The 15,382-nt window shown below is 41.7% G+C and overlaps 1 protein-coding gene across 5 annotated transcripts in view; it reads left to right on the top strand.

Moving 5' to 3' along the window:
- Positions 1 to 15,382, top strand: part of tp73 (tumor protein p73) — a 26,972-nt gene extending 11,590 nt beyond the window's left edge. For 3 of the 5 annotated variants that reach the window (XM_034590277.1, XM_034590280.1, XM_034590281.1), the window contains 11 exons: positions 53 to 301; positions 8,699 to 8,885; positions 9,067 to 9,182; positions 9,537 to 9,646; positions 9,876 to 10,018; positions 10,122 to 10,210; positions 10,369 to 10,496; positions 10,925 to 11,079; positions 11,270 to 11,402; positions 12,985 to 13,078; positions 13,378 to 13,782. In XM_034590277.1, coding sequence (XP_034446168.1) covers positions 53 to 301; positions 8,699 to 8,885; positions 9,067 to 9,182; positions 9,537 to 9,646; positions 9,876 to 10,018; positions 10,122 to 10,210; positions 10,369 to 10,496; positions 10,925 to 11,079; positions 11,270 to 11,402; positions 12,985 to 13,078; positions 13,378 to 13,782 — 1,809 coding nt within the window. Of the gene's footprint in view, positions 1 to 52; positions 302 to 8,698; positions 8,886 to 9,066; positions 9,183 to 9,536; positions 9,647 to 9,875; positions 10,019 to 10,121; positions 10,211 to 10,368; positions 10,497 to 10,924; positions 11,080 to 11,269; positions 11,403 to 12,984; positions 13,079 to 13,377 lie in introns of all 5 variants that reach the window. The other 2 variants (XM_034590279.1, XM_034590278.1) reach the window with 2 other exon arrangements.

Genomic DNA, 15,382 nt, shown 5'->3' with positions numbered 1-15,382 from the left:
CCTCCTCCCTCCTCCGCCTCCCTCATTCTCTTCCCTCTTCCTTTCTCCCCAGTCCCAGTACAACCTGCTGAGCAGCAGCATGGAGAGCCTGGGGAGCCGTGCGACCTCCGCCAGCCCCTACAGCTCCGAGAACGCCTCCTCGTCGGCCGTGCCCACCCCCTCACCCTACTCCCAGCCCAACTCCACCTTCGAGGGCCTGTCGCCTGCCCCTGCCATCCCGTCCAACACCGACTACCCTGGACCGCACACCTTCCAGGTGTCCTTCCAGCAGTCCAGCACCGCCAAGTCTGCCACATGGACTGTGAGTACAACACCCTTTCTTGTTTGATGTGCAATGTGTGTCTGTGGGTTAGTGTTTCTCTGCCTTCTTCTTTCTCTCCCTCTCTCTTAGTGAGTAACTGTATTGCACACACGTAAACATCCACACATAGACACAACACTTTCACATGCGCACACAGTCCTCCAAGCCACCACGTGTGCTGGTGTGTCACGTGCAAGAGAAAGTTGTGCATCATTCAGTAATTCATCATGTCCTCCACTCACCTCTTGGAATCAAATCTAGTGCAACAGGAAAAGTTTGGTATGTGGCCGAGACACCTTCTGTCCAGTGTCCAGTGTCTTTTGAGGCAATTCAATCAATCTATTAAAAGAAAACAATGTTTATTCACAAAATATGTCAAAGTTTAGGAATGGTTCAATCACTATTGGTGTAATAATAATACAGTAATATTTCAACTATTCAGAAAGGCTGTTACAGTAATAATGTGTTAAGTGTTAATCCATTCTTGACACTGTTGGTGTTGCCTGTTGATTCATAGTAGATATTTACTATTTGTTTTGAACTTTTGGGATATTATTTTAACTAACAAAGATGAACATTAGTTTTTTGTTAGTTTTGTAACTGGGACAATATATCACTTTTTCATATATTGTATATATAATGCAATTTACGGGTTAGAACAAAATACCAGCAGTCCTAGTTGAACACAACTCAGAGGTACCTTAACTCAGACTTAAACCAAATCTAATGAATACAACACAGACAACTGCCGTGTGATGTGATGGTGCTGAGAGACAGGTGAAATGGGAGCTGCGTAATTCGCAATGACCCAATGAGGGGTCTACTGCTGGAAAGGTGTCACCTCCGACTGTCACACAGTTGACCTCCCTGAAACAAGAGTAACGAGAGACAAACTGCACTTCCTTCACTCTGTGTGTGTGTGTGTGTGTGTGTGTGTGTCTGCGAGCCTTAAGGCCTGTGAGTGTCTCGGCGTGATAGAGTGAGGTTTTCCTCCGTGGCTGTGTTTGCTGGGAGTAACCATGCATGGTGCGGGCTGTTTAACTCAGCCCTCAGTGATGTAAGAAGATCCCCCTCTGGACATTAGAGTGGTGGTCTTTGACCTGCTGCTTTTCTTCTCCGTCTCTTTCTTCCTCCGATCTTAACACGCACTCATAGCTGTCACCTCTGGCGCCTAGCGTTTCTCCCGGTCCTCTCTTAAAATACGTCTGTCATCTCTTTTCTCTCTCGTCCGTTCTCTTACTCAGGTCTTTCTCACGGCCAAAGTGCTTTCATAGAATCCAAGAAAAACATGGACCATGATATTAGTTTTTGTCATTTAAGTTTAACCTTGTTTCATCCCAGAAAATGTATCAAATCAGCGATAATCCCTGATCATCTCAAAATATCTTTTTACCTTTAACTGAAGGGCAACTGCCAACAGGTGATTTAATGTTTCTACTGACTTTACCAACCTGCGGCCCGATCTTGCCTTATGTGACAAACAAAATAAACTCCTCTCATCCTTGGTTGCGTGGATAATAGCTTGAAAATGATCCCAATTGAATCAACAAAGAAGAAAGCGTTGATTGTACCTGCCTGAACGACTCAAATCATGGCTTTGTTTGTGTGAGTGTGTGTGTGTGTGTTACCGGCAGAAACAAAAGATGTTTTGTGACTGGCACACGACTTACGATACAGATGATGAGGCAGCAGAAACAGGACTGTGTGGAAGCCTGTGATTATTCAGATGCCTCTGCTGCAGTTAAACAGGAGGGATTAGAGTGAGAGAGAGAAAAAAGGGTGATTGCTCATAGCTTTTATGGAATTTACTGTAATGCTTTGTTTTTCATCTTTCACGCCTGATTATATGATTGTATAAGAAGATGTACTTAAAGATTATTATAGAGTAACAACAAAGCATTTCATGTGTGAAATGATGCAGTATGACAGTGTTTAATCCTGTGGGATACTTCTTGATGCCGCTGAAGTTTTGCTTAAAATGCAGGTAGGACAATGTTTTGTTCGGAATAAAAATGACAGCATGCAGTAGTTTTACATTTTTTACAGGTATAAAAACACAAGTGTACATAAACATGTGCCAGGCTACATTTGAGCTCAGTGGGAAAATATGTTTAAAGGATCAGATCAAGGACAAGTCAAGTCTCTCAAGTGTTAGTTTTGAAAAGAAAAGAGATTATGGTCAAGCCTCTTGGAATGGAAGGGGATTCCCCCAAAAATAACACTGTGGATGAGGATTTTGTGTGTGTGTGTGTGTGTGTGTGTGTGTGTGTGTGTGTGTGTGTGTGTGTGTGTGTGTGTGTGTGTGTGTGTGTGTGTGTGTGTGTGTGTGTGTGTGTGTGTGTGTGTGTGTGTGTGTGTGTGTGTGTGTGTAATGTGTATGCACATGTGGGTCTGTGTGTTTGTGCAAAATTCTGTAGAAAGTCCTGGTTTGAACATGCTCAAAGAAAAGGATGACGATAGCTGGACCAGACGGAATCACCTTGTTTGAATAAAGTTTAACAGTCTGGGTTTCCTGCAGATTTTTAAGGCCTCAGGCAGTGGGGAATGCCGAACGCCATAGAAGCATATTGACTGTAATCAGTTACCTGGTTCCCATCCTCCCGGTAAGAGTGGGTGGCATTGGGAGATTACAAGAAAGGTTAGATTTGTGGTTGTACACAGCTGGGTACCAAGGGAAAGACGAGAAGAGAAGAGACAAGACGAGAGGAGAGGAGAGGAGAGGAGAGGAGAAGAGAAGAGAAGACACAATGCTTTTTTTCAACTATCATAATGTTTCCACATGCTGCAAATCCATCCAAGCCCATGTTAAGCTCGCCTGGTAATCCTCCAGTCCCCCTCCTGTCTCATCAAGACACCGTGCATTAGTGATAATAGCTCTGAAACTCTGCCGCTATCTCGCCCCTAGAAGATGATTCCTTGGCGTGGATGCCGGCAAGCGTCACTGCGGCTGGAAATGAGATGTAACACCTCTGCCTTGTCAAATAATAAGACTTCTTTCCATACACTCAGTCTTCAGTTTATGTGAATGTGTGCGTGGGTGTGTGTGTGTGTGCGTACAGTATGTTTGGGGGATGATGGGGGGGGGGGGGTACACAGGCTCGAACATGCACTGTGCGGCGGCTTGTCAGAAGCTGCTTTTCCCAGCTATTAGCTTCTCTCCGTTAGGACACAGGTCCCAACAAGCCCAACACAATGCGTCCTTCCCCTCCTCTCCCCATGCATCATCCGCGGCCACATCACCACTGGCCTTCCTGTCCTGCCGACCACCGGATCTGGGAAAACACACTGGATAAAGATGGTGTCTTTCACACATACTCAGATGCCAGCCAAGTACATGATCTTGTGTGTGTGAATCTGTAAATGAGAGGTGCTTTTTATAGTCACCCGGTAGATGTATTAGAGAAAATAGAGGCTCCAGGATTGATATCTTAACTAATATCGTCCCTGTGAACATTATCCAGTATCTTCAGTGGAAATCTGGACTGCAGCATGTCATCAATCATGGAAAACGAATATGTTTAACATTGCTCTATTCTGCTGTGTGTCCCTTAACACTCTGTGTAATACTGTGTATATGCCATGCTGTCATAAATACAGAACTTTTACAATCCATACTTCACCAGTGCTGAGCAGTAATACAGTCAATATGAAGCCATTCAACTCACTCTATTACTTCTTACATTGTGTAATCTGTCAGTTGGCTGAATAGGTTAAAATCATTATTTTCATATCCTAATAGACTCAAGGAAATTCTATTCTATTCTATTCTATCTAAACAATAATGCTTTACAAGGGTGAAAAAAGAGAGGAACATTTGCAGTGAATTTCTAACAGGAAAGAAACGATTCTTTAAAAAAGTCAGTCTGTTAAGGTCATTACCTCTTTTTCCCAAAGTCTCTTAGAGACAAACAGCAATTACAGTGTGTGTGTGTGTGTGTGTGTGTGTGTGTGTGTGTGTGTGTGTGTGTGTGTGTGTGTGTGTGTGTGTGTGTGTGTGTGTGTGTGTGTGTGTGTGTGTGTGTGTGTGTGTGTGTGTGTGTGTGTGTGTGTGTGTGTGTGTGCGTGTGCGTGCGTGTGCGTGTGTGTGCGTGTGTGTGCGCGCGCGCGTGTGTGTGCGTGTGTGTGCGCGCGCGCGTGTGTGTGTGTGTGTGTGAGCGCGCGTGCATAAATGTATTTGATATTTGGCCAGTTAAGTGAATTTGCAGCGGGCAAGTTGTTGCTTGTGTATATGGATGACGGTCTGGCAATCATCACCCTGTCTCCAGCAGCCTGTCAGGACCTGCCTCTGCTGGTCCAAAGTGTAGAGGCAGGGATGGATGGAAAGAGTGATGGATGGATGGATGGATGGAAAGAGTGATGGATGGATGGATGGATGAATGGATGGATAGATGGATGATTTGACTGTAAATCCAAACATACATGTCATTGTCACATTAAACCATTTTGGGATGATAAGCTGGATGTTTAGGAGGCTGACACATTTGATTAAATGTTACATGAGCTTCTGACATATCCACATATCTAATTTTTGAAATTGCATCGCAATTTAAGTCGTAAAACAAAAAAAACTCCCCAGTGACGTCCAGTCCAGCATGAACATTTTGTGAAAGGAAATGCACATATCAGCGTGGATGAGGTTTGGGAAAACTTAAACATAAATTGCAAAGAGAATTTTTTTTGTCAATGTTGTTTGTACCCTCAACGAGGACAGTGTCTACATCAACTAAATTCAACAGATTGAACAGATTTCATAACATCCGGTTGAACCTTCTGCAATTGACATCTTTCCTTTTTTGGAACATTTACAAATTCTCTATCTAATAATCTGATCCCCTATTTAACCAAATTGGTTTCCTCCCTCAATTGTTAATTTTATTTCCGTACCCATTTTAACAGTTTTTCCACCTCAAACCATTAATCTTCAGTCAGTAGTTCTTTGTTCTCACTCTCAGTCACTCTTTGTCCTTCCTCTCCATCCTTTCATCCCTCCCTGTGTCCTGAAACGAAGCCCAGCTTATTCATCACTTGTCTGAATATTATGCATCTCTTGTCTGAACACATCAGATAGTGCAGTTCCTTCATTAATGCTTCGCTTCTGTCGATGACACAAGGAGCTGACCTCACAGACTAATCTGTGATGCATGTGTGTGTGCGGGCCTATTCCCTGTCAGTGCAAGTGCACACTAGTTGATGTGCTGGACGAGTTGAGACGTCTCCCATGGCATCTGCACGAAAAGTAATTTATGACTTTTTCATGCACTCTGAGATTTTAAAAACCCATATCGTCGAACCACTTATTCCTACTGTCTCCACAATGTCTCAAGAACCAATGGTCACTTTTAATACTCGGCCATCAGGACTTCAGAAAATACATGGAATTGCAAAATTGACCAAAGTGTACAATAAAAACCATGGAGAGAGGCAAATGAATAAAACTAGAATGGTACTGAGTAGAGTTTACAGACCTCCACCAAGGCCAAACACATTTAAATCCACTGGATCCAGATTTTTATTTGGATCTGCACCAAATTGCACACTCATTACGATCAGTCCTCTCAACACACCAGGTTTCTTCATCAAGATCCATTCATTATTCTCTTGGAAATCAAGGAAACAAAAGACAAAAAAAACGAAAAAACTCCCTATCTCACAATGTAAAAAAAAGAGATTTTCTTGGATCCGCCCCCTGATCCAGATCCGCACTAAAATTGAATGGGTTCTCTTCTGACCCATACTGCATCCTTCTACCAAGGTTTGAGGTAATCCGTCCATTAGTTTTTGAATAGTCTTGCCTACAAAAAACACCAACGAAAAAACAAATGGACAGAGATGAAAACACTGCCTCCTTTTAAGGCAATAAGATAAATAGCTTAGAAAATTTACAAAAACAGCTAAAAACTCAAAAGGCCTGTGAAAACGTGGATCATCCATTTACAATTAAATATGTCAATGGAAGAGGAACTGTTTTATCAAACAGAAAGCCACGAAACCACCAGCATGACCAAATATCAAACTTTCTCTGACGCTGCCTGCTAATTTGTCAATAATTTAATTTTTAATTACGAAAGCAGTCAAAAGTCTGCTGTGCTCATGCTGGAAGATAAATCAATGGATGTGTTTGGTTTTTTTTAGATGTGAGTGGTTGTTGCTACAGGAAAAGTCCCCAGCTTTGTAAATAAGAACTCTGTCTGGCTTTTGTTTCTCAGAAAAAATATTTATTCATGGTATGGATGGTCTGTTCAGACTTGTCAGGGAAAGTTAGGTGGGAAAAGGTAATGTTGTGCACAGGTATTTCCATTGCCCTCAAGGGAGTGCCCATGGCTAAGGGTGTGTGTGTGTGTGTGTGTGTGTGTGTGTGTGTGTGTGTGTGTGTGTGTGTGTGTGTGTGTGTGTGTGTGTGTGTGTGTGTGTGTGTGTGTGTGTGTGTGTGTGTGTGTGTGTGTGTGTGGGTGTGTGTGTGGGTGGTTGTGAGGGGCTTAGTAACGGTGTCACAACAAGGAATCCAAGCAGTTGCTGGCGTAGGAATGACTCTATGCCAGTCGTCATCAGGCCAGATGCTGTCTGGAGGGAGAGTCAAACCAGAGTTGGAATGATAAGAAAAAATTATAAAAAGTTTTAAATGAAAGTGAAGTCCAAATGAAAAAGTGATCCATTTGAGTTAGGTGAAGATAGGTTTTCTAGCTCAAGTGGATACTACACTTCCCGCAATGCAGCAGAAATCTTTATGAAAATGTTTTGTTAGACCCAAAATGCCTATTTGTAATACAGCCTTTTTGTTAAAAACGGAAATAACCTTGAAAATATCATCAGGTGTTAGTTTTGAAATGTCCTTCAGGTCCATTGAAGACTTTATACAAACTCTTACAAACACACTCATCCGTTGAAGTGTGTAAAAATATTCACCATTTACCACATGGTTAAAGTCAACCAGATAAAAACTTTAAAATGATAATTGAGGGTTCTGGTAGGAGGTTTGAGATGCAGACCATTAATGTGGTCATGATTTACAGCTCCAGCTTTTCTCAATAGCTCTCATGTTGTTGTGTGCTTTCTCTCACCTATCACATTTAAAAAATAATAATAAAAATGACACTAAAGTTTTTTCCAAGGTGACGTGGCAGATATTGAGCTGCATATACTCTATTTCTGCCACATGATTCACTGTTTCATCTGAAATCAAGTTCACCGTTGCAAGCCCACACAGGACAACTGTCGTCTTCTTTCTTTCCTGGAAGGTCCCAACTTCCGCGGGGAAGATTTTTGAGATTTTGTGATTATGTCGGGGCATGTTAAGGCTCTTCCATCCTTTGTCCCGGTGTCTTTGCAATGCGTCTGAACAGGCATTCACACGCATACATACAAGTACACACTTGCATGTGTAAATGCTCATAAACAAAGAGTCATTGAAAACTTAGCTAACACAGCTCAGCACAACCTCATTGAACTGAATTGATTGAATGCAGTAAAATACATCCAACGTTTTTTTCACCTTTTCCCCATCTGGTATTGACACAGACACAGACACAGACACACACACACACACACAACCCCCTAACCCTAACCCACACACCATTTTTACTCTGTCCTTTTATGCCTTTCCTCTACCATCTGCATTATCTCACATTACCACCCACAAACCCACTCTGCTGGATAATAATCATTTATTCATTCTAATAACCCAGTATTTACTTTTAACACCGACTCAAATTTACTGCTGACTGTTTTACACAGTTCCCTTTACTTACGCTCCCTTTCCTGACACCATGTGTTCTCCTCTCCAGTCATAACATTATACCATAATTACAGTGTCCTATTTGGGCCCCCGCAATTTTGTCATAAAATTATATTTTGATTAATTTTGATTTGTCCACTTGAATCCCTTTTTTCTCTGCTGCACTAATAGATAATGTAATGGCTCAAATCACTTTTTCTTCTCATTAAGATACAGCAGCATCTCTTACAACATTATTTTACCCTGATGTCTATGGTGGTAAATCCTTTGAGATAAATCTTCCTATCTTTTATCTCATTATTCATATCAATGTCTTGAGGGAACAACTCTTAATGTGTCTGTCTTTATTGTCATAAGTTTAATTTTCTGTAGGTTATTCGAAAAACATAAGGGAGTGAACTGATGACTAATGGATCTGATTCTTCACTCTGGAAATGAGCATCTGTAGAATTCAAGAAAGAGAAAGAAACCTGGTTATGCACATTTTAACACAGCAACTGCATTTTGTTGTTTGGCTAAAGTCTTGGTTCACTTGTGCTGATGTTCTGAGAATATGTTAGAGAGATGCCTCTTTCATTTTCACTTTTTCCCATATGCACACCGTCATAGTCACAGATCACTGACTTGAGTCTCTCTGGCCCTGTGTCTGTTCCTCTCCCATCCAGTACTCGCCCCTGCTGAAGAAGCTCTACTGTCAGATTGCTAAGACCTGTCCGATCCAGATCAAACTGTCCGCCTCTCCTCCACATGGCAGCATCCTCAGAGCCATGCCCGTTTACAAGAAGGCGGAGCACGTCACGGAGGTGGTCAAGCGCTGCCCCAATCATGAACTGGGACGAGATTTCAATGACGGTAAATCACGCAGTTGGAGATAAGACACATTAATCACAACTTTGTCATTTAGGCCTTAAGCACAAACATTTTGTGCATTAACATATTTAAAAACAAGACTGCGTGGTGAATGAAGGGTGCGATGCTCTGAGTTAGATCAGCCAACTGCATCCTCACCTTTCTTCCATCATTCTTCCCACAGGTCAAGCAGCCCCAGCCAGTCACCTGATCCGGGTGGAGGGGAACAACCTCTCTCAGTATGTGGATGATCCTGTCACTGGCCGACAGAGCGTCTTCGTGCCCTATGAGTCTCCTCAGGTTGGTGGCTCGTTATCATAGAGACACACATTACATTGTAGTGATGAAGTGATTTCCGGTTGATTTACATGATCAAACCTATGTTTGTCAAGTTAATTACAAATGAATGGTCAGTTCCAGTTAAATAAGGATGAAGGTCATCAAATAATCACAATAGTGAGAAACCATCATGGGAAGCATCAATTGTCTTGCCTCACATCAAAGTGCAGTACAGCACTGCCCCCTGGTGGTGGATTGGTCAGACTTACAGAGAAAATGGGAGGTTTGCTTGTCTGCAGATGGTGCATAATGAGAGATATTGTTTGATTCATGAAAAACCTTAAATCCCTAATCATTGATTGCTGTTTGCTGCAGGTGGGGACTGAGTTTACCACCATCCTGTATAACTTCATGTGCAACAGCAGCTGTGTGGGCGGCATGAACAGGAGACCCATCCTCATCATCATCACTTTGGAGACCAGGGAGTAAGTCAGCTATACATAGGTCAAACACATGGCTAACCCTAACCTTCACACTTAACCTTCACACCTTATCTAAACCTCATGGGGACCTGCTTTTTGTCCGTATTAGGAAGACAAGTCCCCATAATGTGACCGTGTGAACAGATTTCAGTCATAGTGAATGTAGAAGCTACTGAGCATTTCATGAGTGTTTCATCTTACAGTAACAAGCATATTTTTCTTTTAACTCCAGTGGTCAAGTCTTGGGCAGGAGGTCGTTTGAAGGTCGGATATGTGCGTGTCCTGGCAGAGACCGCAAAGCCGATGAGGACCACTTCAGGGAACAACAGGCCCTTAATGAGAGTGTGGCCAAAAATGGCAGTGCCAGTAAGCGCAGTGAGTCGAAAATTCTGAGACGTTCACGAAATGTGAATGTCTAAGGATGAGATTGTGAAGCATGTTAGAGAAACCTGCTGAAGTATGATTCTGTCGTCTACAGACTTCAAACAGAGTCCGCCGAATATCCCGAGTCCAAATATTAACATGAGGAAGAGACGACACGGAGAAGAAGAGATTTACTACATTCCTGTAAGTCATTTACACACTTTTTCATAAAAATTTAAACAAATAATAGTTCTTTTACATCTAATGTTTGAGGTTTCAACCCCTAAACTCAACTATGAACCATGGTTCTAAAGATGTGCTCAAACGGCTGTTGATTGCGTTTGGTGTCGTGTTGGCCGCAGGTTCGTGGCAGAGAGAACTTCGAGCTGCTGATGAAGATTAAAGACAGTCTGGAGCTGGTGGAGTTGGTGCCGCAGCCGCTGGTGGACTCCTATAGACAACAAACACAGCAGCAACTGCTGCAGAGACCGTGAGTCACTCACACACACATGCACAAGCACACGGAGGCTCTGGACCCTGTTCAGACCCGATATTAACATCCACTCTGATCCAATCACAAGTGGGCAGCTCTAAGTACAGGTGTGATGCACCTAAGATGCATTGAGGACACATTTGAGATTGGGTCTCTCAGGTATGAACAGGGCTAAAGAGAAACACAAAAACATGCTGCCAGTACGTTTGCAAATACACCAAACATATAAAATTACTCTCACTTTGCCATACACACAAATATATCCACACCCAGACACACTTCTTTATGAGTCATTTTCCAGATGAAGTTGAAGTTACAAACTCGGAGTAGAATGAAATAACCTTCACAAGAAGCTGAATAAATAGTCCTTCACACATATCCCACATATCTCACTGAACTCTGCCTCTTTGTCCTCGTTTCTCTAGGAGTCATATATCATCCCCCTCCTCTTACTCTCCAATGTCCAACATGAACAAGCTTCATGCCCACGGAGGCCTGAGCAAACAGCCCTCAGTCAACCAGCTGGTGGGGCAGCAGCCCCAGCAACACCCCACTGCCCCCACCTCCATAGCTCATATGGGTGAGTTTATACCGCGTGTGTGTGATTCAAATCAAATCACATGTGGCATGTTTCAAACCAGTATGTTGATAAAGGTTTCAGAACAGATAATATTAATACAAATAATTGTATGCGATTGTAGTATGTAGTACATTATGGTACAGGTCATCTGCTGCTGATTATGTATTGACTGCCCCTTCCTCTGTCCCAGGTTCAAACATGCTCAACAGCCACCACATGCAGGCCAACGGTGATATGAACGGTGGCCACAGCAGTCAGACTCTAATGTCTGCCTCCCACTGCAGCCCGCCCCCTCCGTATAACCCTGACCCCAGCCTCGTCAGGTACCTCACCCTCCAATGACACCTCTACTCTCTTCTCCTGTAAAAGGCCAGCAGACAATCACATGCACTTGTTGGTTTCAAATCATAGACTGTATATAAAGGTGGACGGCATGTCGGCTCCCAAACGTGAAGCCAAACCATCGTTAATCGCCCTCTGATGGCTGGCTGCAGCATAGCTCATAAACCCGGCCCACTCCACTCCATGTTAGTGGATGGGACATTGACCAAACTAAAAAGAACACATCAAATAGATTTTTTTTGTCAAAGAGTTTGTCAAAAGCGCAAGATGGCAGCCCCTGTATGTGTGATATTTTAGTCTAATTTTTATACAACCCTGTCATCATGTCATGTCATCCATCTTTTGAAGGTTCTATGGATTAAATACGAACAAGTGGCACGTTGATGCTTGATCATCTGGCCAAACTTTGTTTTTTCTTTTTTTGGGAGGGGGGGGTCCTTTTTGCAGTGAAATGTGTAAAGATGGATCTGTGTAATACAGACAGTTTGATTTGATCATGACTGCTTTGCAAAGACTCGCAATTACATCACAAATCTCCCAGCAACCATGGCTGGTGCCACAATGAAAGCCCAAAGAGGAATTGGCTCCATGCAATTGATAAATAAACTATTTATAAAACAGCCTAAAAAGAACTTTAAGTGGAAAGGTTGTGTTATAGCAACAGGTTAATTAATGTTTGAGTAAAGATAAGGAAAAATAAAAAATAAATTGTGCTGTGTCCTGTTACCAGTGTAAGATAAAATTGTCTATGTCTTTGTCGACTGTCTACAAGCAACTAGTGTTCTTACCTTAATTCGCTGCAACTAGTTGCATGAGCTAAGTGTTTGAATCAGATGTTGGGGTTTGTTATGAAGCCCAAACTGTGCGTCATACACATACATCTAAAAACATTCACACAGTCACTATGTATACAGCCTACATATACCTTTGCAATGCACTACAGTGGATTTTCTTCAAAAGAATCTCTCGTTGTTTACGTTCTGTTTAATTTAAAACTGTTTACTTTCTTATTTTTCTAAGAGAATGTGTCAATGCAGTTGTTGGGCTGACACAAATTTAACTTTTTTTTTGATACTTTGTCCAGCTTTTCATTTTCTAGATCATGTTTATTTTGAATTGTACAGTATAGCGTCTTTTTCGATTACATTGTATGTTACCAAAACTTTAACATTTTATGTATTTATAATAAAGGTTCTTCACCAAAGCAATTATGGCCTTATGAATCATTAATATAAATGCATGTTTATGGTTCTACCACAATTGCATCTATCAGGATGTATGGTTTCTGTGGACTTGAGGCTCAATATAAGCCCTAAATCTTTCACTCGGTTTTAAAATAAACTAATATTATAGTGAGATGATGATGTGATACAACAGAACTGAAAGGCTTTTCTATTCATACTCATTGCCCCTGAAAATACAGTTGGGATATGCTTTGTTGTACTCAAGCACAGCTGCACTTATCGTCTGTGTCAAATAGATTTTTACATTTCAGTCCTACTTAAAGCTTTGTAGCTGTGGTCTGATGACAGTCTAAGCAGCCCTGCTTTTCTCCCCATACAGTTTCCTGACCAGTCTGGGCTGTCAGAACTTCATCGAGTACTTCACCTCCCAAGGCTTCCAGTCGATCTACCATCTTCAGAATCTCACCATGGAGGTAACTGCTCTGTTTGTTTACTCACTACCTCACAGTGACAACAGTCATTATAATATCAAATGCTATGTCATAGCAAAGAGAGAGAGGAAACAATAGTGAACGTGAACATTTTGGAAACCCACTTGAAAAAGGAATACTTTGGCTTAATCTTATTAAAGGTGTCCTGTGGAGTATTTGACCACAAATAGTGTCTATCTGCAAATACACAAGGATGCACCGACACTCTTATCATAATCTGTCTTCTTTTCTTAGTCTTTTCATACTCACACTTCTCCAATGTCTGTTTGTGCCTCTGTCAGGATTTAGGTGCGCTGAAGATACCCGAGCAGTCCCGCCTCGTCATCTGGAGAGGTCTGCAGGACATGAAACATGGCGCTCCCATCCAGCTGCCCGCCTCTAACCATCACCATGACTACCAAGGACAGCAGCAGCTTCTTCGCTCCAGTAGCAACATGGCCGCCTCTGCGATGGCTGCCATCGGCGCTGCAGGTGGGGAACTGCAACGCCAGCGCGTCATGGAGGCCGTGCACTTTCGCGTCCGCCACACCATCACCATCCCCAACAGGTCAGGTGTCGTTGGGACGTCAGGTATGGCAGCAGCTGGTGATGAGTGGGCTGACTTTGGTTTCGACATGCCCGACTGCAGAATGTCACGTAACAAACACTCCATCAAGGAGGAGTTCATGGAAAGTGACGTTCACTGAGGCTGAAAAGAATCTCGGGACTGTTTTGACAGCGTTATTGTCACAATCAGCCTAATTACAGAGTACTAAAATGTGGATCGGGTCTTTAAATGTGCAGTTAGGTGTTTCCGTCAGTGATCTTGCAGAGAATCAAGTTTTGTTTAGAATGTTTTTCAGTGTATTAATGCACTTTCCTGTGCTGTCCTTATTTTGTGCATGAACACTTGCTCCATCCAGGACTTTGAACATGAGATACCACAAAAGACGTCTCAAGTTCTCCCGGCGTACACCACTGCGACAATACAACTGTCAAGGCAATGCCAATGAAAGAACACATTGTTTGAACTGCAAGTTTTCTGACTCTAATGATCGCAGGTTACAACTGAGGAATATCAAATATTCTGGGAGGCGGGATGTTGTTTGGTCTCACAGTGCAATAATATATTCAACATTTTTTCTAACAGTACAGACATTTATGGTGAACATCAACTGTAGCATTGAATAGTTTTAATTTGTATCTTTTTCTTTTATCATAAAACTAGTTCTCAGCTGCCTTATTTATTGCTCTTTCAGTTTTACTTCACTTGTGCAAATGTATATACTGTAACTTGTAAATGTTTTAGACTAGCTGGGTTGAAAAATGGGTATTTAGAATCTAAATGAAAACTTGTGTTTCCTGTTTGAACCAAATGTACAGAGGTGATTGGTAAATCAGTTATGGGATCACCTAGTAGTGTATATTTTAATGGAAAAGATAACTTGATGACTTCTAGTTCAGTATGCCCTTATCATTTCAATGTTCAAATTTATTAAATGGGATTTGGTATGAATAGCGTGTATTCAAGGGAAGTCCCATCCAAGTCAACAAGTAAAATCAAAAGTAAAACATTGCATCCATTACTTTTTTACTGTGGGAGGTGTTGTATTTATACTAGTATGGAAACACACTACAAAACAGCTGAGAGGCAAAATATCAAAAACAGTATTATATCTTAATAGCAGGGATTCAATCAGAGTGGTGAAAAATACATTAAGAATGGCATCCCCGTTTAAGACACTAGACAAGACAGTAGCATGTTTCTTTTTGGTGAATTTTGAATAAAACCTTGCAGGGCAGGGTCCTCATACTAGCTGTGTGTTTCTTCATAGCACTTGGTGTGGATATTTAATCATTAACAACATTCCAATTTCAATCCATTGCCATCAACATGATTGATCATGGTGCAATTTTAGTATGGTGTCAAATTTGTTTCTAGTAAGTAGCTGACTTTGTACCATGACAATAATCTCTACCTGAGATGCAGTCATTTTTCCATGGCCCTCATACGTTCACACTTCCACCGGCTAACACCAACTGGTCAAAGACAGAGCACTTTAATGCTTTAGGTAAAATGATTTAGGATTATTTGTGCTTATGATCAGTATTATGCATTGTCATAGTGTAAATAGAAATAGTGCTTTGTTTTGATATTCCTGGTAAGTTTTTTTTATAAATATATATAGATTATTATTAAGATGTTTGTAACTATTGCTGTTCATCAATGTCTATTAGTTTCTGAGGTTGTAAAGTTCAGTGTTTTTTTTTCTTAAAACCGTGGATATTAAAATATTTGGCGTCTTT

The sequence above is a fragment of the Hippoglossus hippoglossus genome, chromosome 7 (genome assembly GCF_009819705.1).
Source record: "Hippoglossus hippoglossus isolate fHipHip1 chromosome 7, fHipHip1.pri, whole genome shotgun sequence".
In the NCBI taxonomy this organism is placed as follows: domain Eukaryota; kingdom Metazoa; phylum Chordata; class Actinopteri; order Pleuronectiformes; family Pleuronectidae; genus Hippoglossus; species Hippoglossus hippoglossus.
Note: the sequence above shows the minus strand (reverse complement) of the source record. Positions and strands in the feature narration are given on the sequence as shown.